The 27,994-nt window shown below is 36.7% G+C and overlaps 1 protein-coding gene across 2 annotated transcripts; it reads left to right on the top strand.

Annotated features, from left to right (window-relative positions):
• The first annotated feature begins 226 nt into the window (after positions 1 to 226).
• RAD21 (RAD21 cohesin complex component) lies at positions 227 to 27,994 on the top strand. Of its 2 annotated transcripts, none has more exons than XM_008143377.3 (14): positions 227 to 384; positions 7,054 to 7,228; positions 12,352 to 12,481; positions 13,543 to 13,642; positions 15,636 to 15,742; positions 16,689 to 16,895; positions 17,313 to 17,438; positions 17,855 to 17,980; positions 20,285 to 20,508; positions 21,692 to 21,851; positions 22,201 to 22,349; positions 24,181 to 24,330; positions 25,639 to 25,722; positions 26,330 to 27,994. In XM_008143377.3, the coding sequence occupies exons 2-14, from the start codon at positions 7,085 to 7,087 to the stop codon at positions 26,519 to 26,521; spliced, it is 1,899 nt and encodes a 632-aa protein (XP_008141599.1). In that variant the 5' UTR covers positions 227 to 384; positions 7,054 to 7,084; the 3' UTR covers positions 26,522 to 27,994. The 2 variants fall into 2 exon arrangements, with proteins under 2 accessions (XP_008141599.1, XP_054564344.1); XM_054708369.1 differs by lacking the exon at positions 227 to 384 and adding an exon at positions 607 to 644.

Genomic DNA, 27,994 nt, shown 5'->3' with positions numbered 1-27,994 from the left:
CCCTCTAGCCAGAGAATCACCTTTGCGCCTGCTCAGTCAGGGGCTGTACCAGCGGGAGGCGGGTTCTAAAGAAAAGGAAACGGTCATTGCGCCTGCGTCGCTCCGTCGGGGTCTGACGTAAGCTGCGCAGGCGCACAGGAACCCTTTTTGACCGTAAACATCCTGCCGATTTGAACCGAGAATTTGGGCGGCAGGAAGAGCCGCGGCGTAACGGCAGCCATCTTGTTTGTTTGAGTGAATCGGAAAGGAGGCGGCGGCTGCGGCGGCGGCGGGGGCTGCTGCGAAGCTAGACCTCACAGGGGCACCCCCCTTTCCCCACCCCTTCCCCGACCCTTTTCCCCTCCCCAGGCCACCCAGCCCGCCCGACTCCCGGCGGAGAGCAAGGTAAGATCCTCGCCGACCCCTTCTTCCCCTCCGGCTCCCTCCCCCCCACCCTTTCGCCGCCGTCTCGCCGTTGGGGAGCTGGACCCTGGGGGGCGGGGGGAGGGCGGGAGAAGGCGGCACTCGCCGCGCCGCGGGATGCTGGCCGGGCAGCCACCCAGGGAGCCCCCGAGCGGAGGCGGCGCCGCCCGCCCAGGCCCCTGCGCCCCGGCCCGCCCTGGACGGGGACCCGCACAGCCCAGGCCCGCATCGTCGCCCGCTCGGTAACGATTAGTTCCGGTCCGTTCCAGGACCACCAAAGCCGTTACTCTGCAGGTTCCTTGGGGAGCAGCATCGCCCCGAGGAAACCTAGAGGCGCGGAGGGAGAGTTTGAACGAGCCCGCTCTAGGGACCGGGCCGCCTACTCCTCGGGTGAAAATGGCTGGCGGGGAGGACGCGGGATCCGGGCGGCGGCGGGCCCGGCGCCCGCGGTGCCAGCGCCGAGGGGCGGCTGCGGGCGGCGAGCTGGGGTGCGGGGGTCGGAGACGTGCGGGCGCGGCGGGGCCGGAGGGCGGCGGGAGGCTGCAGCTGCTCCCCCCCCCCCCCCACACACACACACACCCCTTTTTTTACACGAAAAATGTTACGCTGGGAAATTAGTACTGGGCAGACCCATAGAAAGCGCGACCTAGGAACTCGGCAGAATTGGTTCTCTTCCAACCGCCCCCCCCCCCCCCGACTTTTCTACTGATGAAGGCTGTGGAATGGGGTAGAGACGCCCTGGAGAGGTGTGTGCTTCTCACAAATGCTGGGTGTCATTTTCCCAGCTGAGAAGGGCTGTGCGAATGTCTGTGATACTGGGACGCTGTCGGGTGGTGCTGCCAGACTCCGGGGCCTTCAAATTGGGAAGGGGGAAATGCTGGAGGGTCTGTCTGTCTGGCCACCTTAGGATTTCTTAGGCCGCCTTCAGCGTGCAGCAACGCGCTTGTGTTTTTAAGGGTTTCTGGTAAAGGGTTGTGTGTATCGGCTTCTCTTTACAAGCGAAAGTTCGTATTTGCTCCCGTTACACCGTTTGGAATAAGCACTCAATTTCAGGGGGGGAAACGTTCCTGTGGTATGTTTTGTTTTTAATGAATGTAAATGCCAGTGAGCTGTGGGAGTCTGCCGGAATTTTGGTGACAGGCTGGGGAAGCTTTCCTAAGTTGTAGAGTCATTAAGTGTCTTTGTTTAATGTTGGAGGCAACTAACAATTGTTTCTGAAGCAAGACATTGATGAGGCATGCGCTATATCCTTTGATTGATTTACTTAACAGTTGTAGATAGCGGAGATGACAGGAAGTGCATAACTAACAGTGCTTTTTTTTTTTGTACACAAGTCAGAATTAATTACATTGGGAGAGCCTGACCTTTGCCTTTTTTGTGTGTGTTTATAAAGGCAACACATTCACATACTCTAGAATTAGGTTCTCCACTTAGAGTGGTATATGTTTAAAGTATTCTTAAAGTTGAGAATTTCTTTCCTGTTAAATTCCTACTTATGTGAAATTTTATCTTTGTAGCTTGGTACAAAAGAGAAACATCTAATTCTTGAGAAGTACATATTTTGTTTAAATGTAATGTCAAAATTGTTAGGCATGATCATGCTGATTGGTATATGTTGTGTGATAATTTTTTGGAAATTATTTTCATTGACAGTGGTGCTGTCTTCAGTATGCTCATAATCCAGTTTGGTAAATATTATCCCCATTTTATAGATGAGAAAGCTGAGATTCTAACCATTCATTATAAAACAACTAAGGAGGGAGCTGAATTTGAACCGAGAACTGATTGTAAAACTCTTGCTCCAAGATTGCTCTATAGTGTGCAGATTGGAAATACCTTCTGTCCCTGAAACACTCCACTAGCCTCTCCTACACCAAAAGAGATAGTTCCATTCTTACCTTAGGTATTGACATTTTCCACAGGTAGTAAACCACTAAATTTCAACCTTCCAGGTTTTTACAGTTAAGGAAAGTGAACTACACAGATAAGCAGCTTAACTTGCTAGTTAACGGAGTGGTCTTGACTCCCAATGTAGTTTTACTTTGAAAAGGTGATGTATGTGTATGTTCCAAGGTTTAAAAATAGTACAAAAGGGTGGGCTTCGCTTTCCCAGCAGACCCACTTTCCAGAGGTGACCAGTGTCATCACTTTCATTTGCACAACAGATATGTCCTGTTTATGCAAGTGCAGGTAATTTACATAGAGAGCCCTCTTTAATACATGTATTATCATTATTTAAGGCTGTATTCATTTGTTGGAAGTCTGTTATTACTGCCCAGGCAGATTACTGTATTTCTAATCTTTTGCTGTTAAAAGTCATGCTGGCAAGGCAACATAGTGTTACAGTTAGAGATGTGGGTTCCGAAGTTCAAGTCCTGCTTACATTAAACATTAGTGACCTTTGGCACATTACTTATTATCATCTCCTTTTCTTTGTTTTATGGACTGCAAAATGGGCCAGTATAAATTTATTTTTTAGGGTTGTTGTAAAGAGGATAGATACATAAAATACTTAGAGCTTTACTAAAATTTGAAAAATTCGTTATTAATGCTACACATCTCTTTGTATATCTTGGGCACTATTGCTGGCAGTACAATTTCTGATTAGAAAGTATGAGTGTTTGAATTTTCATAAGATGTTGCCAAATTGCCTTTCAGAGAGGCCATATGAATTTATACAAACCACCGTCCTGACGCCTTGCTTCTAACAGATGAATGAAATATTGTAACATCATTGTATTTACATGACCTGTAATTTGATTTTGGCTTTTTGAAAAGATCTTTTAGAAAATGCTGGGGTTTTTCCATTCCTGAATGTGTTCTAAACTATCAATCTTTCTGCCATTTCACACCAGACTTAAATTTATTTTTTAGGATCAATTGAAAAATGTCGTTGGCTGCTTTAGGAAGAATTTGAGAAATAAGTTTCTGAACTATGCTCTGGGATGTTGGCTTTTTGCTAAGATCTTTTGTAAAGGGCTAGCAAAATTTAGACTCTTCCATCTTCAAAACTTGCAGAGATTAATCAACTTTTTTGTTTTAAGATTGGCTAAAGTTTGGTATTATTAAGAAGGGAAATGGTTTAAAAGGCAACAATGATTACACTCTCTCCTTTTTTAGGTATAAGCCATTAGTTGATCCACCACATATCTCAGGCTTCCTTTAGTTATTAGGGTGCTTTCCTCTTACTAATTGTTTCCCAAAATAGCTTTAGCGCCACTCTGCTTTAGTTACTCCTTCACCTCCCCCCCCCCCCCGCCCCCACCACTACCAAAAAAAAAAAAAAAAAAAATCCCTTGCCAAGAAAGCATCTATTTAGGAATCTCTGCCTCTGCATAGCTGGGATATTTTAGGCATGGTACTCTAACTAGCAGCTGAAGTGCTGGCCATGAACTACTGACAGCTGTTGAGAAGTGCCAGTAGTTTTAATTTCTGAAATCTCCAGAATTATTTACATATGTCAACTATTAGATCACTTGGTGTATCTCATTTCCTTATTCATTAAGCACATATTTAGTAGTTGTCATTCGGCCGGCAGTGTTCTAGGAGCTAAATATTAGAGTTTTATTTGGAGCACAACTGTCTTGTGTAGTGAACATGGGACTTGTGTGATAGTGACTATTTCTAAGAACACCCTGCCATATTGGATTGCTACAAAATGCTGTACAGGGAGCTTAATTTTGGGGCTAACAAATCTTAAGGCTTCAAGTAGAAGCATTAATTTGCAACATAGGAAGCTGTCTTTGATTATGACAAATTGCTAAGTGGGGTATAACATACACTTGAGGTATTATTAGTGCTTCTACCTTAGAGTGTTTGATCTGAATTCTTATTCCTTAGTTCTTTTCTTAACTCTACATTTTAAATAGAGTTCACTACATAGGCAATTGATGAAACCTTTTTTATTTTTTTATTTTGAGAGAATTTTCCAAGTGTGAATTAATGATCTCCTGAGAGCATCTGTTCAAAGAATTTCAGAACCCTTTGCTATGATGGAAAATGGAGATGAGGCAAACCTTACTACTAGTAAATTACTCTTGCTCCTCCACCCTCCCAAACATTGTTGACAGGCATGAAATCTCTTGCCTGTGAGGCATTTAACTAATGTGTATTTTCTGTAAATCATTGGAAAGAATTGGTGCAATTTTTAATTGGAAGTACAGTAAGCAAAGTTATTTTAAAATTTAGTCTCTGTAAAAACAAGAAAATTAGAGTTAACTTACTCTGGATCTTTTTTAAGCTAATTCAAAAGAAATTTTACATTACACTAGCAGTGAATAAGAGGTTCTTCTCTGTATCCTCATCAGCACTGATGTTAACATTAATTTTTATTTTTGCTCTTGTAATAGGTGTGCATTGAAATCTAATTAATATTGGTGTTGAGCATCTTTTCTTGTTCTTATTTGCCATCAGTATACCCTCTTCTATGAAATTTCTTTTGCTCATTTTCTAATTAGATTTTTTAAGTCTGGTTTTGAGAGGTTTTTGTGTATTCTAGATCCTGGTCCCTGTCTTATATGGGGTTTGCAAATACATTTTTCTCACTGTATCTAATTTTTGCATCGTTAGTGAACTCCTTTGTAGAGCAAAATTTTTTATTTCATTAAAGACCGTTTATCAGATTTTTTTTGTCTTATGGGATATGTTTTTGGTGTCATCTAAAAAATCTTAACCAAGTTTTAGGTACCGAAGGTTTTCCCTGTAGTGTTTTTTTTTTGTTTTGTTTTTTTTTATTTATTTATAGTTTTGCATAAGTCTGTGATTTGTTTTAAATTAATTGTTATGTAATGTGAGGTTTGGGTCAAGGTTTTTTTGGGGAGGGGGGTAGATTGCCTGTGGACAGTATCCAATCACTCAAGCAGCATTTGTTGCAAAGACTATTCTTCCTCCTCTGAATTGCTTCTGCATTTTTGGGAAAAAATCAATTGGGCTTATTTTTATGGATCTATTTCTGGATTCTCTCTGTTTTATTCCATTAATCTGTCTTTCTCTCTGCCTTGTAATGTTGACTATATAATAAGTCTTGAAATTGGTATATAGTTTTAGCTATTCTAGTTCTTTTGCCTTTCCATATAATTTTAGAAAAAATTCTTATCAGTACCAATAACAAAAATCTCAGTAAGATTTTGCTAGGAGTTGTATTGACGTTTCTTTAAAAAATAGACATACACTTACCCATGCTATACAGAAATCACACTTCAGGACATTTGTCTCAGAGAAATGAAAACTTATGCTCACAAAGGGTCTATATACACAAATATTTATAGCAGTTTTATTTGTAATAGCTGAAAACTGGAGACAACCAAAATGTCCTTCAAGAGATGAATTGCTAAATAAGTTGTAGTATATCCATCCCATGGAATGCTACTCAGCAATAAAAAGGAACATACTACTAAAAGCCATTCAAAAAGTCACATACTATACAATTCAATTTCTGCAACATTTTCAAAATGACAGAATTAGAGATGAAAAAGAGAATGGTGGTTGTCAGGGCTTAGGAATGGTACCAAGCAAGGAATGGGGTGGCAAGGGATAGTGTCAGAGAGAACACTGTGATGATGAAATAACTTTGTATCTTATGCACAGGTGATAGTGACATAAATCCACACATGTGGCAAAGATGTATTGCACACGCTGTACCAATGTCAGTGTCCTGGTTTTGAAGTACTTTTCATGCCTTGTGATTGTGCTTGAGTTTATTTCTGCAAAAGTATCACTTATGTTTATTCTGTTTGTGGACATTTTAGAAAAAGATAAAAATTCATTTGGCAAATAGACTTTTTATAAATCACTGAATGGGGGAAAATAGATAATATAAAGGAAATACTGATTTACACAGTTGATACACTCCACGCTGGAATATTCAGGCTACCCTTTTCTCTTCTATATTAATACATTAGCTTGCTGAAAGAAATAAATGTGAATAACATAGTACGTGTATTTCTGCTAAGACTATTTCAGTCCAAGTTCTTGAGTTTAGAAAACTATAGATATAATACTTTACCTTTTTAAGCGTTAGCTGTTCTAAACCACTCACCAGAGGGCCAACCTACTTGTCTTTGTTTGGTGGAATATAAAATGCTTAGCACAGTGCTCATCATGAGATACAAATTATCGTATAAAGCTGAGAATCTGTTTTTAATGGGGTTCCAACAATGAAAATTTCCTCAGTGATTAACATTTGTGCCTGAGTGTTTTTCTCCTTGGACATTCTTTTTCTTGCCATGAAGAATATATTCTCCAGTTTTGGGTCAGAAGCAGACTCTCTCCACAGTCAATAATCAGGATAGGAGTGGAGTTAACACTTGAAGGAACTTCAAAAATGACAGTTTTCTGATGACAGTTTCACTTCACAAGAAAGCAGCACCTTTAAGATGACTGCAGGGCATGAGTGTAATTTGACACTTGTCCCTTTCCTTACAGCTTTATTATTTTGGGGTCTTTTTCTACCCTCTTAAAGTAAAGCAATAGGTTGTGCTTGTGTGTGTGTGTGTGTGTGTGTGTGTGTGTGTGTTTGATGCATCCTAAATTCAATCCTTTCATAGTTCTCATACTAAAGAAAAAATAAATTTTTATTTTTAGACTTCATATATGTCGTGATAAATATTTCAATTCTTTAGGATATTTATATTAACTTTTTTTCCTTTTCAGATTTTCTCCTGTTTCATAGTCAACCAGAACAATGTTCTACGCACATTTTGTCCTCAGTAAAAGAGGGCCTCTGGCCAAAATTTGGCTAGCGGCCCATTGGGATAAGAAGCTAACCAAAGCCCATGTGTTTGAGTGTAATTTAGAAAGCAGTGTGGAGAGTATCATCTCACCTAAGGTATGTTTGATGTTGATATTTTTATTCCTTTTGTCGATCATTGATGTGTAAAATAGAATTCTATAAAATAACTTAAAGTAAGGCATCTGTGTATATTGGAGCCAAAGAGAATCCATAGATTATCCAGAGTTCCAGTTTGATATTCTGATGCAGGTATTTTTATGTGCCGGTAGATAAGCATGAAGTCAGGCAATACCCTAATATTATATATTTGGCTTTCTAGAAGTTTTTATACTAAATTATATGTGTGGGTGCTCCTCATTTAGGAATTTACATAATATTCAAAATAAGAACCCATTACTTAGAAAAGGTTTCAAGGAGCAGATCTGTCTAGCACAGTGGTCGGCAAACTCAGTCAGCAGAGTGGCAAACCGCGGCTTGCGAGCCGCAGTTTGCCGACCACTGACCTAGCAGATAGTAGCTATACCACTTGCTCCACCTAAGCTTCATCCCCATCTCAGGACTTTTGTACTTGTTGTGATCTTCTCTTATTAAATTCCTGTCTATCTCTCATTAGAATGGAAGCCTCATGAATGTCCTGACCTTATCTGCCTTATGTACTGCTCTGTTCCTGGAGGAGCTTTTATTGACATCCTCTGAAACAGTAGTTCACACCCTTGGATTTCACAAATAGTGTAACTTAGCAGCAGTCGGCAAACTGCGGCTCGCGAGCCACATGCAGCTCGCGAGCCGTGGTTTGCCGCTCTGTTGACTAATGAGTTTGCTGACCACTGGGATAGGGGCTTAATCACAAGGAACAACAACAGCCTGTAATTATTGGAATTGAGAGTCTAGGTCAGTGGTCAGCAAACTCCCATTAGTCAACAGAGCGGCAAACCGCGGCTCGCGAGCCGCAGTTTGCCGACCACTGACTTAGAGTAATATGAGGTTTTAGTGTTGCTAAAAAGGACCTTTAAAACACAAGATATACAATTCACCATTAGCATTTCATTGACGAATAGACATGTTGACTTCAAAAGTGTACGAAGGACGCCCGGCCAGTGTGGCTCAGTGGTTGTGCCTTGACCCATGAACCAGGAGGTCACAGTTCAATTCCTGGTCACTGCCTATGCCTAGGCTTCGGGCTTGATCCCCAGTAGGGAGTGTGCAGGAGGCAGCCAATTGATAATTCTCTCTCATTATTGAAGTTTCTATCTTTCCCTCTCACTTCCTCTCTCTGAAATCAATAAAAACATAAAAAGAAAAGATGTTTAAAAATGTACGAAGAATAATCTCGAACTAAGGGTAGTCCTTAAATATTTTATGTAAATATTTTCTGTAATAACTTCTGTGTTCTAAAGGTCCTTCCTTATTTCTTGTATTTATACATACATGCACTAATGGTCCTGTTGTGAAAACATTCCAAACCACAGCTGTCTGGACCAGCATTGGGAGCTTCTCTTCTTAGAATTGGCAGTTTGGACATGCTGGCATAATGTGTTAAATAAGAGCGAGGTATTCTCAGAGGATTAAAGTGTGGCTGTTGCAGGGACTTGTTCAGAAAAGTTGTGTGGGAAAGTGTATGTTTTAGATGAGCAAATGAGAGTTTGTATTTGCAATGAGAGTAAATTATAAAGTGTCTGCATGTGGAATTTTTTGCTAGTTTTAGAGTTATAGCTAGTAGAATCTTTTGGCTTTAAATGCATTTCTGTCATGTTATGTCCAAGACAATACTAATTTCAGAACTTTATTAGAATGAAAACTTGACAGAGAATAAGTAACCTAATAGTCCTACCACCTAGAAAAACTGTTAGTATTTTGATGTCTAGACTTTCGCTTGCGCATGTATTTTACAAATAATTTTTCTCCCTTTTTATGCATGTAAACAAATACTGCATATATTAATATGTTTTGTAACAAGACTGCATTCAGGAAAAGCTGTGTTCCTAGCTCTACTGTCATTTTTAATGGTTGTATTGCAGTGTCATAGTCTCCATCCACAGAACTTAAATACAGAAAAACAGAAACAGACTTGACCAAAATTGAAGCAAGGTAATTTTAATATTCATAAATTCACTATAGAAATACCAACGTGTATGATTGTGGGAGGCTGCTCTATGCTCCTGGGATGTTTTAGTGTGCACCATATGCACTGCCTTACCTTTATAATATTCAAAAGCTCTGAATTCCAAAACACATCTGGCCCCTAAGATTCCAGATAAAGAATTATGGGCTTATAATTCATTGTTTTGATTGTATATGACTTATTTTATCAGTCTTTTAAAATTATCCATGTTTCTTTCTGAATTTTTGAATTTTAATTCCTCTGGTCTTAATGCAATGCAGCCATTAAAAATTATGATCATGTTGCCCAGTTGGCAAGGCTTAGTGGTTGAGCATCGACCTATGAACCAGGAGGTCATGGTTTTATTCCCAGTCGGGGCACATGCCTGGGTTGTGGGTTCAATCCCCAGTGGGACATGCAGAAGGCAGCTGATCAATGATTCTCATCATTGCTGTTTCTTTCTCCCACTCTTTCCTCTCTGAAATCAATAAAAGTAAATTTAAAAAAAATTTTTAAAGCAGAAAAATGATGAGTATATGCATACATAAAAGCCTAGAAGGCATACCAAAATCCTAGTAAAGATTTCTCTAGGTGGTAGAATTACAGGTTATCTTTATTTTTCTCTTTTTAAAAAACCATTTATTAAACATTGCTTCCTAAATCTTTGTTCACATCTATAAGTCTTTCCTTAAGATTAATGTTTAGGAATGTAATTGAAAGGCCAGGTGATAAACTTACATTTTAGATTTCTGATAGGCATTAACAATTGGTTCTTCGTGGAGATTGTACCAGTTTACACTGCCAGTCAAATTGTATGGGAGCATGATTTTTACTTTTTTATAGGTATGCTTTACTGAGGTAAATTTATGGAAAAGGAGAAATTTAGCTCTTTTCTTTAAATTGATATTTGTGGGTAATTTGGCTTAAAAGGACTACAAATTTTTTCATAGTATGTACAGAGTGCTTTTTACCACGTTAAAGGACACTACAAATAGTATGCACCAACAGCCGAAAAAGAAAGGCATACATACATAAGGTTCAAGAATAATGTAAAAGATTTCAGAGTATATGTGAAAGAACAAGCCCACTTTTAAGAACCACTTCTAAGTGGATTTTTATTTTATTGATGTTGCTTTATTGTGATAGAATATAAAGATATTTCCCAGGGTAAAGTGGTGGTCTCAATTTCTAATGTTTGCCCTTGGTGTGTAGTTGAAAATGCTGGTTACTTAGAGCAAGTGTCAGACATATGGCTCAGTTGCACCTGCGTGATGTCTCTTCCCTTCCCTGTGGTTGGAACAGCCACTGGCAACTTCTGCAGAGCTTTCCCTGGATATAGATAGAGCCCGTATTCTTTATTATACCTGCACTCAGTATGAGCTAGCAGCTAAACTCTGAACCAAACTATCCAAAAAGAAAGCCTTTATCCAAACACCACTTGTAAAGGTTCTTAATCCTGGACAAGATAATGGCTAGCAAAGGTTTTGGGTTTTTTCTGTCTTCCTTTAGGTGAAGGTGGCAGTCAATATTAATTTTAAATTTTCTAAGACCACATTATAAAATATTTTTGCTTTCCATTAGGAGCAATAAGTCCTGGATTTTTATCACATTTATTATAATTTTAGACACCTAAGAATTTATAGCAGTAAACTTCATAATTTTTGCTGTAATTCATGTCAAGTGGCCGTAAATAGCCTGCAAGTCATTATAAATAGAATTCTAGATCCTATAGAGAGGGTATATATAACTTAAAAATAATAACATGTTTTAGCCCCGTCTGGTGTGGCTCAGTGGAAAGAGCGTTGGCCTGCGGACTGAAGGGTCCCGGGTTCGACTCCGGTCAGGGGCACATGCTCGGGTTGTGGGCTCGATCCCCAGTGGGGGGTGTGCAGGAGGCAGCCAATTGATTATTCTTTCTCATCATTGATGTGTCCATCTCTCCCTCTCCCTTCCTCTCTCTGAAATCAATAAAAATATATTTTAAAATAACATGTTATAAGTAACATAATTTCCTTATTATAATTTAAGCAAATGTTTAATAGCATTCTTTGCAACCTTAGAATTTGCTAAGGATTTATGATATGATTGTGAAAATGATATGGGGAGGTTTGAGTTCATGTTGTCTTATTCCCTCAAAAAATTTTTTTTAGTATAGCTAGAGGAATTTTGAATCCTTCCATTTTCATTGGGTGTTTACTTCTCTCATTCTTTCCCAACCACTGCACCTCATCCCACGTAAGCATTGATCAAGATCTACCTTGAAAAAAAATAGGCTGTGTGAAATAAAAGATAGGTACCATTATCCTTTATCAGTATGCTTGCCAGTCAGGTACTAAAAAAACCTCAGTGAAAAGTGGCTTAAACAATAAGGAAGTGAACAGTCTTACTTAATTAGAAATTTAGAAATAGGAAGGTACAGGATTGGTTCAGCAGTTTAATGATGTCATCCAAGGACTTATCATTCTGAGTTTGTTGGCTTCATATCCTCATACTTTTGGCCTCGCTAGTACAGGGTGACTGCAAGCAGCTCCAAATCCTACCTATTTACATTAGTGCAGGAAAGGAAGAAAGAAGAGAGGGGTGTTCTAACATAATGGGAAAATCTTTCTTAAAATCTCTCTGATATACTTTATACTTATTAATCTGGCTGAACTGGGTTGCTAATGCAAGAGCAAGCATTAGCAGAGAAGAATGGAGCAATCATCCTTCGAGGCTGGGGACATTTACTTCCCAAACAAAATCAGTTCAGTGAGCCAGCAAGGAGCAATGGGTCTGGATTGGCAGTCAAAAGTACCACATGCTCCTTAATGTGCTCATGGCAACAATCCACGGAACACCGTAATTTAATGCCTGCTTCATAGGTACCTTCATGTCTGTTAAATTCATGAATTACTGCCAGTCTATTCTTTGGGGTACTTGGGGAATATACAGGTAAAAACAGTGAAAAATAAAATAGAGGTGATTGAGGTAACTTCAAATAAATGATGATAAAAAATATAAAGAGATCAAGTAAAAACTGCCTACAAATTGAACAAAATACAAGCTTTAAGGTATGATTACCTATAAAACCGGAAAATTAACTTTATAAATTAGATTAGTATTAATGTTTTATTCACAGGTGAAGATGGCACTCCGAACATCAGGACATCTCTTACTGGGAGTAGTTCGAATCTATCACAGAAAAGCCAAATATCTCCTTGCAGACTGTAATGAAGCATTCATTAAGATAAAGATGGCTTTTCGACCAGGTATTGTTGACTTTTTTCTTTTTAAATATTGGACTTTCTCATGTTTGGTGTGAAAAAATGCTAAAAAATTGTCTATCTCAGCATGTACTGTTTTATTTTAATTTCAACACAAAGGGCCCTTCACAGTATAGCGAGGCTGGGAGAGACAGTGGTTTGAGAGAGGAAACCCACTTTACTTACTTTTGTTCTACCGATGTGATTATGACAATCACCCCTTCTTTGTTCTTCCTTTGGAGCTGCCTTTTTCTTTTAGCCCCTTTTGCAGCAACTTGTGTAGAACTCAGTCATCAGAGGTTAAACTGTTGAAAACCAGTTATTTATTTATATATATTTTTTTAACATATAGAGCTCAGAAAAGAAAATTGAGGATTTTAATTTTTCCCAAATAATTTTTAAAGCATTGGTGAAATTTTATTCTAATTAAAGTAATCTGAATGTATGAAAGAGATACCTTATATGGTATTTTCTACTAAGGTTATGTTCTGGTACTTGAATTTATTTTACTGTGTGAATAGTGAAATGTTTAAGATCTGAGATTTTATTTGAAAAGTAAATATTTAGGGCAGAGGCTGTGATACTTGGATGATTTCTAACACATAGCTACTAAGAGCATTTTGTTTAAATAACATGATTTTTTGTTATTTTTGTCTTGAAAGCAATGTATATTTATTACAGACAGCTTGGAAAATATTTTAAAAACTTAAATCTTTTATCTCATTTTCCTTAAAACACCAACTCCTCTTAACATTTGGGGGACTGACTGGTTTGCAGTAATTCCTTGTCTTCCTCATACATTTTATGCTTATCTTAAAAACTATTTGTTGATAATGTTCTTTTAAAGACTTATTAGCTTCATGCATAATAGTGCTTTGACTTTTTTTGTAAAGGGAGTAGTATGGCGTATGATTATAGAAAAACAAAAGTACTGTGCTTCAAGGTACTTTGCATATGTTATCTACCTTCTAGAGTACAATCTTGGGAAGTTATACCCACTGTACCTTTCTTGGATCCCTGGATAATCTTGTGTAGCCAGACTTTGAAGCTTCCCATTTCTTTTCCAGGTGTTGTTGACCTGCCTGAGGAAAATCGAGAAGCCGCCTACAATGCCATTACTTTACCTGAAGAATTTCATGACTTTGATCAGCCATTGCCTGACTTAGAGTATGTCTTTTTTTAATTGTTGACTTGGTCTACAAGAAAACATGTTGTTGGCTTCTAAATGAACAGTTTTCCTTGGGAATGTGTTGACATTGAATTAACATTTAGCTAAAATATATACTCTTTCATTAAGGATAGGGTAGCCTTAAATGGAAGTATGTTTATGTATTTCTAAATATAACCTAAAAGTGCTTCTATAAGAAAATAGTGTAGAAGATACCAACTTTAACACAGGTAAGATATGAGAATTTTATGTGCTTAGGCCAGAGCTTATATAAACAGAACAGTTGTCTAGGTATGTGCTTGACATTATGATACCAGCAAACTTGAACTATTGCTTCATGATTTTTCTTCAGGGGAATATATTAAAATCTAGTAAGTTTTGGTTTGTTTTGCCGAGCTATACTCAGCCATAATTTTTGTATTATTTTAATAAACATAGGGGATAACTTTCTATGAAGAGCATGAAATGGTCATTGTCACAGCACATTTAAGAGGAGAAAGTTGTACAGAGATGACCATTATAGCAGAATACTGTAGTATACTGCTCCCCTCCTTAAGTCCTCAAAATCCAGCTATCACAACCATGACACAGAGTGTGACTGGAAGTTTCCAGGTGATTGATTACTACAGTTGACAACCAAGAAACCCTCTATACCAAGTCCCATTTATCTTTTGACAAATTTCTCTGCTTTTTAAAATGATCTATGACTTCTAATTAAATTGGAGCTATTTTTATTTCTTAGTGAGTTAATTAGTGCTAGGAAGGCATTATCATTATCTACCTGCTTTACTGTTTGTTTCCTCTTGTACTAGAGGCTCAGTGCACAAATTCGTACATGGGTGGGGTCCAGTCAGCCCACTCCCATTAGGGCCGATTGGGCTGGGCTGATGGGGTAGGGGGGAATGCTGTGGGCGGTTGGCCAGTCGGCCCCACCCCAATTGGGGAAGAGAGGGGTGATCAGGGCCGCAGTGTGCATCAAAGCAACCGTTCATTCTGGCATTCCAGTCACTTGGCTTTCATATATATAGATTGTTTTTTATGTTTTATCATGGAAATTTCTTAGCATAACTAAAAGTAGGCAGGCTAGTATTGTGAACTACATGTACTGATTATCCAGTTTTAATTATCGATATTGCCACTTTTATTTCATATGTATTTCTCTAACTCACCCTCCAGTCCCCACTGAATTATCTTAAAGCAAATAATACATATCTTATTAAATACTGTAAATAACTCAGTATGTTTCTCTTTGGAAATAAGGAATTTTTAACCTTTTGCACTTGGATGTCGAGATTAAAATTACTCTTTGAGTGTATCAATAATTTGAAATACAAAAAATCCAAATAAATAAGTTTGTATGAAAAAAAAACTTCAGTTTTTTATTCTACTGCTGCGCTTCGTAAAATCTGGGGTATTTAAAAAATTAAATCCTGAGTAGAATAAAGGAATCGAGAGAAAAAAACAACGAGTGCAAAGGGTTAAAACCTATCCATATCAACATCATATGTTAGAAAACTTAAAGTAATTCCTTACTGTATGTCCAATCAGCGTTCAAATGTCCCAGTTGACACACAGGGCCTTTTTTCTTCTAGCTTGTTTGAGGTAGGTCTGTACACAGTCTGCGTACTTTACTTGGTTGATGTGTCTCATAGTCTCTCAAGAATTTACACCAGCTCTGCATCTCTCTCTCATTTTTCCTTGCCATTTAATTGCTAAACTAACCCAATTATGTGTTTTGAACTATTTACATTCTGAATTTGGCCCATTATACTGCTGACTGGTATTTAACATTTTGTGAGTTTTGTGGTGTTTTTTTTTAAATTATTTTTTTAATATCTTAAAACAATAATAAAGGTTACTTGTTAGAAGAAGAAACAGGTCTCAGAAAAGCCAGGAAACTTTAATTTGTAAGTCATTCAGATTCTTGGCCTCCATGTATTACTGTATGTTATGATAAGACTTGACTAAAGTGTATTTGAAATTTTTTTACAGTGACATTGATGTGGCCCAGCAGTTCAGCCTGAACCAGAGTAGAGTGGAAGAGATAACCATGAGAGAAGAAGTTGGGAACATCAGTATCCTACAAGAAAATGATTTTGGTAATAGAGAAATCACTCGTCACTAGCTATAAAATTACAATTATGTTTGGTACTGCTAGTAATTTAAAAAAGAAAACGAGGCATTTATTACATTCACAACGACAGAATGACTTAAAATTTCATCTCACGTGTTTTTATTAGGAAAAAAATTTGCCTTCGTTCCAGTATATTAAGCATTATTTCCATTTATGCACCAAACTTAGAATTCATTCTTTGCCTACTCCTATTTCTCATACACAATGATAAAACCTGTATATTGATTTGTATGAAAAGTCTCAATGTTGAAGTAATGCGCATTTTTAACCTATTTATGTTGGAACCAGTTGCATTATGCATTCTATTGAAGTTCACTATTCAAAACTTGTAGCAAGCCAAATTCTTTTATTTATTTTTTATTTTTATTTTTTAAAAATATATTTTATTGATTTTTTTACAGAGAGGAAGGGAGAGAGATAGAGAGCTAGAAACATCGATGAGAGAGAAACATCAATTAGCTGCCTCCTGCGCATCCCCCGTTGTGGATGTGCCCGCAACCAAGGTACATGCGCTTGACCGGAATCAAACCCGGGACCCATCAGTCCGCAAGCTGACACTCTTATCCAGTGAGCCAAACCAGTCAGACCTAAATTCTTTTCTTGATGAAAACCTATTACAACAAAGTTTGTCTATGAATGTTAATGCCATTTAACAGGCATACCTGTTTAGATTTACTTAACATATTTAGGATAACCTAAATTTGTATTTTAACTTTGAATTTGCCAATCTTGCCCCAGATTCAGCTTATGAAATACAGATGTTAAAGATTTAAACTTTAACATTCAAAGATAAGCAAGACTTCAATAAGCAAATGTGACATCATCATCATCATAAATCACTAACCTTTTTTATTTTGTATCAGTCATGTTTCTCACTTTTTTCAGTTAATGACTAACTAAAATTTATTCAGGTGACTTTGGAATGGATGACCGAGAGATAATGCGAGAAGGCAGTGCTTTTGAGGACGATGACATGTTAGTAAGCACTAGTGCTTCTAACCTCCTGTTAGAGCCTGAGCAGAGCACCAGCAATCTGAATGAGAAAATTAACCATTTAGAGTATGAAGACCAATACAAGGATGACAACTTCGGAGAAGGAAATGATGGTGGCATATTAGGTAGGTCAGAGTGTTTATTCTAATAGAATTTCTTTATGTTAGAGCTATTGCTAATTCTGTGTCTTGAGTAACTCTAGGTATATATGTGTGAATTCTGACCATTGGCTCAGTAAATGTTCAGTTTAAATTTTAAACTATTCTCTAGTTCTTAAAACTGCTCTATTTGTGTTTGATACCTGTGTTAAGTAAATATATTTTAAATAGAGATAAGAACTAGAGAATATAAGAAGTGAGAAATATTTTTATATACTAAGTGTTCTATACTTTCATACACTACCCTGAAGAGAAACAGATGCAAATTGAATACAGATTTAAGTTTTTAAATTTAATCCATTTTAACATAATTGTATTTCCCAGTGATTGAATATTCTTTTAGCATTTTTTTGAATAAAATTTAAATTATATTCCCTATTTCAGATGACAAACTCATTAGTAATAATGATGGCGGTATCTTTGATGATCCTCCTGCCCTTTCGGAGACGGGGGTTATGTTGCCAGAACAGCCTGCACATGATGATATGGATGAGGATGATAATGTGTCAAGTAAGCATTTCATGTTTAGTGACCTGGGCATGATTGTATGATATCCAGAGAGATACTTAACATAAAGACCACACACTGAAATGTTCAAGCTTTTAATGAGCAAACTTGTAAATCTTAAAAACAGTGCTTTTGATTGATCTGGGTCTCTTAGATGTCTAACCCTGTTCCCCCGACCCTTTTTTTTGGCCAAAGATAAGCAAGACTTCAGTAAGCAAATATGACATCATCATCATCATCATAAATCACAGGGTTTGGTTTGGAGGGACTTCCTCAGATCTAGAAAACTTTTTTCTTGGTACCAATGGGTTTCTTTTTGTTGTTTTCTTTTTTCCAGTTTTTCAGAGGAATTCTTTCCCCATCTATAGGGTATATGTTAAATAACCAAACCTTTTGTGACCAACTTTCTGTTTTTATAGTGGGTGGTGGGCCTGATAGTCCTGATTCAGTGGATCCTGTCGAACCAATGCCAACTATGACTGATCAAACAACACTTGTTCCGAATGAGGAAGAAGCCTTTGCTTTGGAACCTATCGATATCACTGGTGAGCACACATTTGCCTTATAAAACTTATTAGAACATAAGATCCTAGTTCTGGCTGTTGTCCACTAAATTCCTGCTCTCATTTTAGATAACTAGTCTTCTTTCTTCTTTGTCACAGTCATCTATCAGAACCTTTATTTAATTCAAATATAATTTGAGTAAAAGAATATTTTTGCAAGTTGCTGTGAAACAAAGTACAGAACAAGTTTTCTGCTAATATGTAGTCTTTCTGGATTCTCAAAATGCTAACAGGTCACATGTGTAACAGGAAACATTAGAAGGTGTTTTACAGTAAAATACAGGACTGGCTAATCAGTTATCTTCCAAAGTTCTATACAGTTGGGCTACAATCTAGGAAAACCTAAAAATACTTTTTTTTCTTTTTAACCTTTTGCACTTGGATGTCGAGTCACTCGACACGGTTAGCATTGGTAGCAGGAATCGAGAAAAAGCAAGCGAGTGCAAAGGGTTAAATGTGAACCAACAGAGGTTCTAAAAGCAGTGTTCTTATTATATAAGAATATCCTATATAATCCTATATAATAAAAGCATAATATGCTAATTAGACCAGATGTCCTTCCGTATGAAGCCGGGGCTGCGAGGGCCAGGGCAGAGGCAGCCACCACTGCGGGTCGGGGGCCGAGCCCTTTGCACGATTTTAGTGCATCGGGCCTCTATTATATAAGAAGCATAACAAAACAATTAATTGGGGGGGGTGCCTGCTGTTTCTGAATGAAAGTAGCAGTTTGAGATACATAATTTGGGTGTGAAACTTTAAAATTTGTGGGTAGTTTATGGGTACAATGGGATAGAATACTTGAAATCAGTTACAGTATATTCAAGATAAGTTGTTACTTTTAAATAGAACAAGGTTAATTTAACCTTTTGGTTTTTCTACTTGGGCTCCTGGTTTATGATGAGCACTTTTTAAGTACCTGACTGTGTAGGAACTAAAAATGTAACAATGAAACAAATCTTTATCTTCATGGAACACTAATTAGGAGAACATGAATAAATAAAATGTACTATATTAGTGACAGAAAATTAAATGAAGTAAAGGAGGTAAACTGCAGTGTTTAAAATAGGCTTTGCCAGCTGTTTTAAGAACTTGAACTTTGACTTTTAGGGAAAGGAACTCTGAGTAGCTGGAGGACAGTTTAGACAAAGGCTTGTCCCTCTATAACATCTTTTGAATTTTAAACCACATCAATAATTGTATATAAAAATCTGTGGGGACTCTGGCCGGTGTGGCTCAGTTGATTAAAGCATCATCCTATGCACTGAAGGGTCATGAGTTCGATTGCTGGTCAGGCTGTATACAGGAGGCAACCAATCTGTTTCTCATGTCGTGTTTCTCTCTCTTCCTCTCCCTAATCAATAAAAATATGTCCTCAAGTGAGGATTTTAAAAAAACAAAACCTATGGGATATAACATGTATGACAGGATAAAATCTTAAATAGCTATTTTTTGTTGTTACCTTCAAAAATTGAGGTAATGCTATATCTACAGTTCTAGTAAGGTTTAGAAATGAATATACATGCCTGTGATGGAGTTCCAGGTGCATCTGACTGGGTTTGGGCTTGTTTCACTTCATCAGGCTGCTTGTACAACTGCCATATATGAATTGTAACTTTTCCAATAAAAATCCTAGTAATTGCAACCATTTATGAAGGACTCAATCTATGCCCAGCAGTCTTAAGTATTTCACAACCTTTATAAGTGGTTGGCCATATTGCAAATAAGAAAATGAAGAGGTAAGCAAGATGAAGTCAGCTTCTCTTAACTTGAATTCAACTTTCACTCAACTAATAAGGCAACTTAGAACTTGAGCCTAAGTGTGATGTGTTCTATGTTTACTGTATAAAGTTACATGGATAAATGTATTGGCTCTTGAATTTACTCATTTTGTACTAAATCCATATTCATTTATTCAGAAAATTATTACTGAGCGCCTATTGCATGCCAGCCTCTTTTCTGCATGGTGCTTGGGAAACCTAATTTAAGAGAGATTCTGGCCCTGGCTGGTGTTACCCAGGTTGCTGGCTTGGTCCCTGGTATGCAGTGTGCAGGAAGCAGCAGATTGCTATTTCCTTCTCACCTTAACATTTTACCCACCCTCCCATTCCTTTCTAAAAACAAATTTAAAAACCTTTAAAAGAAAGAGAGAGATTCTGCCCTCATGAGGTTTAACTTTCCTAATGGGTTTGTAGAAAAGCAAGGGATACAGTGAGACCAAGTCTGGGCACTATGTGTTTTTTTTGCTGCCCTCTTGGGAAAATGATTTTCTTTTCTTTTTCATTTCAGTCAAAGAAACAAAAGCCAAGAGAAAGAGGAAGTTAATTGTTGACAGTGTCAAAGAGTTGGATAGTAAGACCATTAGAGCCCAACTTAGTGATTATTCTGACATTGTTACAACTTTGGATCTGGCACCACCCACCAAGAAATTGATGATGTGGAAAGAGACAGGGGGAGTGGAAAAACTCTTCTCTTTACCTGCCCAGCCTTTATGGAATAACAGACTACTGAAGGTAATACAGTTTGCAGAATTTATTATTTCATATACATTTTGACTATTTTTAAAATACTTTCAAAACCTTTGTTTGAATAATTTTTGATCAAGTATTTTTCAATTATACAGTTGCTTCTTTTTTAAGTCACAATATACTGAACTTACCTTGATCTGAAAGATGGTGATGAGTGACACTTGCATTTCTAAAAGATGTAGAATGAATATTCCCGATACAAAAAAGCTACTGGCCTTTTTAATAGTTCTTCGATCTCCTCTGATAAACTATTAGTTCTGTTGCTTTATTGTGCACTGTGCTTCAAATCTGCAATCTTTAGATGTTGCTTTCTGGCTAAAACCATGTGATAGTTACACTTTTTCTACTAGCTTTATGAAAAGAGGCCCTCTCTGCTCACTTTAGGTTCCAAAGTACTCCAAAACAAGATTCTGGGGCATCTAATGAGTGACAGAGCAATGTTGATAGGTTGTTATTCTTTGTAAGGTTGAAATATGCATAGAACCAACTGATTTTACTTTATTCGTTGTATTCTAAACTTAAAGTGTTTCAAAGCAGCAAGACAATGGTAAAATTGCTTTTTATTGAAAGCATGGTCCTATAAAATATTCATCTGGAAAATTTATATTTTTTGACTTGGTCTTCTTACAGGAGTTTTTTCTAAGGAAGTAATTCAAAATATGGAAAAACCATTTCTTTGAAGATGTTAATTACATTGTTGCTTACAGTTAATTTTTTTAAAAGAAAATATATTGAAAAATGTTTGAAGTGTGAGATACTTATATCTCCTCAATGCAATATTTTGTTAAAATGATAGGCGATAAAGCACTATTTAAAGCTGTTTGATATAATTCCAGTTGGATTGAGTATTAAGTATCAATATGAAAATAAACTTTAGGCAAATAAACGAAAACTTACGTTTTATCTCTGAGTTACAAGACAGTGGATTTAAAATTTTCACTTACTTTGAAGTTTTTAAAAATTTGTTATAATTTTAAAGCCTGTATTTAAAGTCATTTTAAGATGGAATGAACTATGTTATAACATTAAGTAGAAATTATGCTAATTATATGTACACTGATTACAACTATATTAAAACTTAGGGAAAATAGAAATGTCGGTGGCTTTTTCGTTAATAATGTGACTTATTTTATAATTGAGTGGCTTTTTTCCCTTAATTTTTTTATAGCTCTTTACACGCTGTCTTACACCTCTAGTTCCAGAAGATCTTAGAAAAAGGAGGAAAGGAGGAGAGGCTGATAATTTGGATGAATTCCTCAAAGAATTTGAAAATCCAGAGGTTCCCAGAGAGGAACAGCAACAGCAGCAGCAGCAACGTGATGTTATCGGTCTGTTCTTTTGTGATAGTTCCCTAATGACATTTATGTGAACAAGATAATATACTTAACGTTTTTGGACAGGGAAAGACATGCCTTACTATATTGTGATTGCTTTGTTAGATATGAAGCTTTCTGTTTTCATGATTGGCTGTGTGATAGTCTGCTAAAGGATTATCTTGCATTGGACTGGAGGTGGGACGTAAGGTGCTTTCCCACCTTTAAGTGTATTACAAATTGAGTAATCTTTGTGAAGGAAATTTTATATGGCACCTCCATTAGAGCAAGTACCTACATCTTAGTATTAAAAGTAAATGGATCAGACTGTATGACCTTAGTCTTTCCATATGGCCAATTGCAGATGAGCCCATTTTGGAAGAGCCAAGCCGCCTCCAGGAGTCAGTGATGGAGACCAGCAGAACAAATCTGGATGAGTCAGCCATGCCCCCACCGCCACCTCAGGGAGTTAAGCGAAAAGCAGGACAAATTGACCCAGAGCCTGTGATCCCTGTAAGTAAGCACATCTCTCCATCACAATGTTTGTATGTATGGGGGTATTCTCATTTTAAATCCCTAGTACTAGTGAGTGTTATTGAGGCAGCCCTTTTAAAGTGTCTTGGTTTAGGCAGAAAATGCAAAGGCGCCTGGGTCCAAAGAGGAAGAATGGCAGCCAAGGGTATGAGCACAATGTGCCTTAAGTGAGAGGAGATGCTCTAGGGATTTTCAGTTTTTCTGACTCTTCTTGGATAGTCTTGCTTCAGCGTGGCCTAAAGTGACCACCCTTGACCCTGACCTTGGTTCTGGTTTTATTTTTCTTTCTCAAATATTAGTTCAGGGTGAACCTGATAATTCTAGATAAAACAAGAAAAGCAATATATTGAACCTGTTAAATTCTACATGTATTAAATATTTTGTGAGTAAAATAAAACAAACTTTCTGCTAGATAGGATTTTTGTACTTGAAAATAAGCTAGTAGATTCTTGTACATTCCAGGCCAAGTATGAACAGACTGTCATTTATCCAGTCTCAGGGGTCTGACCTCTCTATTTTGCTTTGAGCAAGATCGAACTTTCTCCAGTTTTACTGAGAAATAATTAACATTGTATTAGTTTAAGGTGAAAAACAATGAATTGATACATGTAAATGTTATTAAATGATTACAGTAAGGCCTGTCCTTTGCCCATTGTATATTCTTGGCTCTTTTGTTGTAAATTAATTGACCGAGTATGTATGGGTTCATTCCTGGACACTATTCTGTTTCACATTCTGGTCTAATCTTTAACAAATATTCTTGCATATCTCCAATAGTAGGTAATTTTAGACTATCATTAAATGACCCATTAAATATTAAATAATCAGAATATACTTTCAAATTGCTGAAAAAAAGCAAAGTAACATCTGGCTATTTCTTTCAGACTAGCTACCATTAGGGTCACTAAGGATAAGAAAACTAAAGGAAGTAAGGTCAGGTTTAAGACTTTTCAACCTTAAGTCCATAGAATAAATAAATCTGGTTCAGCCTCCATCAAGAGACATTGGCAAGATACTCTGCCAGTTTTAAGAACTAGTTCTCTGCCCTCTGGTGGTAAGAAGTTGTCTAAAAAGAGCATTTTTCTCTGAGCTCAGGAATAGGAACAGCTAAGTGAGTCGATTATTCTAGTACCTCTCCTGGTAATTGTTCCTTGACATTCCTTTGGTTACAGACTTTTTTGTTGTTTTTTATATTAAAGCCTGAGAGGAAGGAAATTTAAAAGAGATGGACCTCCAAAATTATCTCCCTTCTATTTGCTGCTATAAGAGCTTCAAGGCTTTTTTTAGAGCCCAAGTTAGTTGGATAGCCTTAAAGCAGTTGTGAGCAGTAATGGTGATAGTAGCAGGCTAATTGAAGGGTTTCTGTACTGCCCTGAATTAAGTTCTGTTTTGTGTGTTTTTTTCCTAAAATGTTACTATAGAAATTTTTGAGGATGTTTACCATTTATGTGAGAAATTTGCAAATAAGAAAAACCATAGACTTGTGAAAGTTTTTTACTCCTAAAAAGTGTAAAAAGCACTTTTATTCTAGTATATTATTTTAGTATAGTAAGATAAAGGATCTATTTCTTTTGTAAACTACAATACTTTAATGTTGAAGCTTTACTTGTGTGTGAAAAGTTTATTTTTGTATTCTTTTCCATATGAATAACTGCAAGCTTGCTTTTGCTCCCACCCTGTATAATCAATTTTTGGTTGTGAGGAAGTATGCAATATTGCCCTAGTCTTTCCATTTTGAAGACTTGAGCAAATTTAAAAGAAGCCACCTTAAATTGTGCATCTTAAATTGCCTTATTTTTATTGTTTTAAGCCTCAGCAAGTAGAGCAGATGGAAATACCTCCTGTAGAACTGCCGCCAGAAGAGCCTCCAAATATCTGTCAATTAATTCCAGAGTTAGAGCTTCTCCCGGAAAAAGAAAAGGAGAAAGAGAAGGAGAAAGAAGAAGAGGAAGAGGAGGAGGTAATATTTTGAAAAAATCCCATTCCACCTTTAGCAAAAATCTTCCTACCAGCTTTTTTAATTTTCATATTAGAGATTAAGTTCATTGATGTTGAGCATCAGAGTGATGAAAACATGTTTAAACATAAGCAAATTTTAAACCAAATGTTTAGTGATCTAGCTCATCATTAAAAACATCAAATTGTATGCTCTGCTATAACTCATTGGCTTTTGAAGGACATGGACTGCCCTTCACTGGGTTTTTTTTGCTTCACAACTAAATTGCTTATAGCTGCTTTTATTGTCTTACAGTCAATTGTTACCTATGGCCTGGAAATCAGATAAACATTTTTCATGTGTGTTTTGTTTTTAATAGACTGGAGTAGGATGTGACTTTAGATTGAGTGAAGGCTAGAATGACTCTTATTTTTTAAAAAGTATAGAGATGCTTTAGGAATGGATTTCTTTTTCCTGGGCTCTGCTTTGGCTGTTAAAATATTTGACCATCAAGAACTTTAGACCTTTATTTTAAATGCCTTCCAGGTGGCATTGAAACTTTTAAATTTCTTCCAAGACTAAAAGTTAATGGATTGGATACATTTCATTAGCACTTAGTGCTGAGATTTAATATGAGCACTACATTGTTTTAAAGTTGAAATTTAGCCCCAGAGCTACTCTAGCCTATGTACTAGAGTGTGCCATTACTAATTCAATGCTAAGTCTGAGATAAAGTCATTGTGCTTCCTGTTACGTGGTGATAGTTCTAGTCTATCCTGGGAGCTAAGTGGCTCAAGTAAAATATATATGATGTGTCATAGCCCACTTCTTTTAAAAATACCATATAGACTAAGTACTACTTATTCATCTTTGCTAGTTTGTGGCCTCTTCTCTGGTACTGGTCCACAATGAGATTAGGAGTCTGCCAGATTATAAATCACCTAGAATATCATGCTCCAAAAAAATATAATACGCTGTTGATCTCAACTGAATACGTGAGTGGCATAGTTGATCTATATCTCAGCATAAGTTCCTTCCTTATCCTAACAGGGGCCAAATAACCAACCAGCAATAGTCCATGGACCATGCTGTATAGAGCACATCTTTATAGACCAGTACAAAATCTCATTCAGCCAAATGTTTGCTTGCAGGTACAGAGAAGACTTTCTTTTGTAATTTAAGAAAGACAAACTTCACACTAGATTTGATTTTTCAGCAGGATCAAGTATAATTTTCTATTAGAATAGTTTAATTTAGAGCTTTCAGGAAATATAGAAATTTCATTTTGCAGCAGATTTTTATCAGCTTACTTGTGGGGTCATCTTCATTCAGGATGAAGATGCTTCGGGGGGTGATCAGGATCAAGAAGAAAGAAGATGGAATAAAAGAACTCAGCAGATGCTTCATGGTCTTCAGGTATGCCGGGGCAGTCATAGAATCCTCAGGAAAGACTTGTGCCATTACTCCCTAAAAAAAAAAAAAGTTACAGGCTATAACCAGAATACCTGTTACATATTTTAAACTGTTACTTTTCTATGATTAATCTTACAAAGCAGAATTGTGATGGTGATTTATGGTATGCCTTTGTGTGTCATCTTATTTTTGGTTGAGCAAATTTAATCTCTGAATAATTCAATTTGTCAAACTGTTGTAATGTCAGATGTCACTTCCCTTGGGCCTTAAAATACCAGATATCTTAAGCATCTATGACATACCAGGGAAGTTGCTCATGGTTTCCCAAAATAAATTCAGAGGATAGTTGGAATCAGTTGAAATAGAAGTGCAAGATTTTATTATTGTATCACATTAGATGTCCAAAGAAAATGAGTAATTTTAATATTTCTTGGATTTATGATTTTAGATATACCATGATCAACTTTCTTTTTACCTTCTTGATTGATGTGAGAATCACTTACTATTTAGTCTTCTCCCAGCCTCTAACAGAATATACAGTATTACAGTATCCCCAAATAGCATGTTATTATACAAATTACTTTCTTTTTAATTTTTTTTTTTTTTTCAGCGAGCTCTTGCTAAAACTGGAGCCGAATCTATCAGTTTGCTTGAGTTATGTCGAAACACAAACAGAAAGCAAGCTGCAGCAAAATTCTACAGTTTCTTGGTTCTTAAAAAGCAGCAAGCTATTGAGCTGACACAGGAAGAACCATACAGTGACATCATCGCAACACCTGGACCAAGGTTTCACATTATTTGAGCAGCTTAGAAGCATTGTAGCTAGTGTTCATTTCACTAGTGTGTAAAAATTGCCCCTATGTGTAGGGCACACAAAACCCTTTAATTCAGATTTTTGTCTGTACAAAGTCTCTGCATTTTTTTTTTTTTCATTTTCCAGTATTTTAAATTTATCAGTTTCATCTTTAAGGGAAACTGCTTGTATGGATTGTGTTCTGATGTAGAAAACAAGCACCCAAGATTAAACAGTTCAGAATATATGTGTGCAATATTGGCGCATGCAATAATGTTGAATAGCGGTCAAAAGTCAGGATTTTTATCTTTGTTCTCCATTACTGCATTGGAAAGGACAACTTGTCAGGAAAAATGTCTGAACTAGGGTGTGAATCTTAGAAAGAAATTGTCTTTCCCATCAGTAACACTGGCAATCTTCTTGGTAACCACTGTTCTTTGGGATGGTGCCCAAAACAGATTGTCCTCAAGATATGTAAAGTGTAATTCCATTATGACCAAGGGGGTGTGTGAAATTGTGTTGTTACTCATCCCCTTCAGTTACAAAAGGATAGAACTATTTTAAAAGCATTCCATGAATCATTTTAATGAACCTTACTATCCTGAAATTGGTTGTTTTAGTGAGGCTCTAAAATGAGCAGAAATAGACTTTTAGAGTAGAATGAATTTAAACATTTATAATTTTCCAGGAGCTAAAAATCAAAGTTTTAAAAAGATGTTTAGGTATATTGAAGTATTCAGATCATGAAAATAGAAATTGCTATACCAACTGAAAGGACAAGACTGATGGGAAATCATATACTGGTTGACTTAACCTTTCAGCAGACAATGCTGTAAAAACTAATGGCTTCTCTGATATTTATTATAAGTTTTATTACTGACCTCTTTTTCCAACGCTGTACACTCTGTGTTTGGAACTTTAATAGCTTTGCAACAGAAATCCTGTATCCAGTTTCCTATAATTTAAGTGAAAACATCCAATAAAGGTTTTATAATTAACAGACCAGATAGCACCAGAAATTATGTGACTTATCATTATCAAAATGTCTTAACTTTTAGGGGAAAATTACACTGAGAGTTCTAGCGTAAGTGGTGGCACTTTTGTGGGAAAAAAAAATCACTTTTGAAACTCAGACTTCAGTGTATACCCAGTAATTTAAAAACTAAGTGAAAGGTTTTAAAATTTGTGAACGCGTAATCACTGTTTTGATGATTCATTTTCTTGAGAATGGTAATTGTATAAAATTGCTATTGCAGCTTTATTTTCAATATAATGTGCCTGTAAACCATTGATTTTTCTCCCTTTGTAAAAAGACATTGTAGATAATTGAATGTTTGATTATAGAAAGGTCATTAGTTTCTTGTTACACATTTTGTTAGTCTGGTTTTTGTTGCTTTATTGGGTTTAATAATTGTTCTTGAAAATAGTTGATGCTATGTTATGTATAACTTTTCTAATAAAAGTTGTGTTATAAGCTGTAAA

Source organism: Eptesicus fuscus, chromosome 19, assembly GCF_027574615.1.
Source record: "Eptesicus fuscus isolate TK198812 chromosome 19, DD_ASM_mEF_20220401, whole genome shotgun sequence".
NCBI lineage: Eukaryota > Metazoa > Chordata > Mammalia > Chiroptera > Vespertilionidae > Eptesicus > Eptesicus fuscus.
This window is presented reverse-complemented; position numbering and strand designations above follow the sequence as displayed.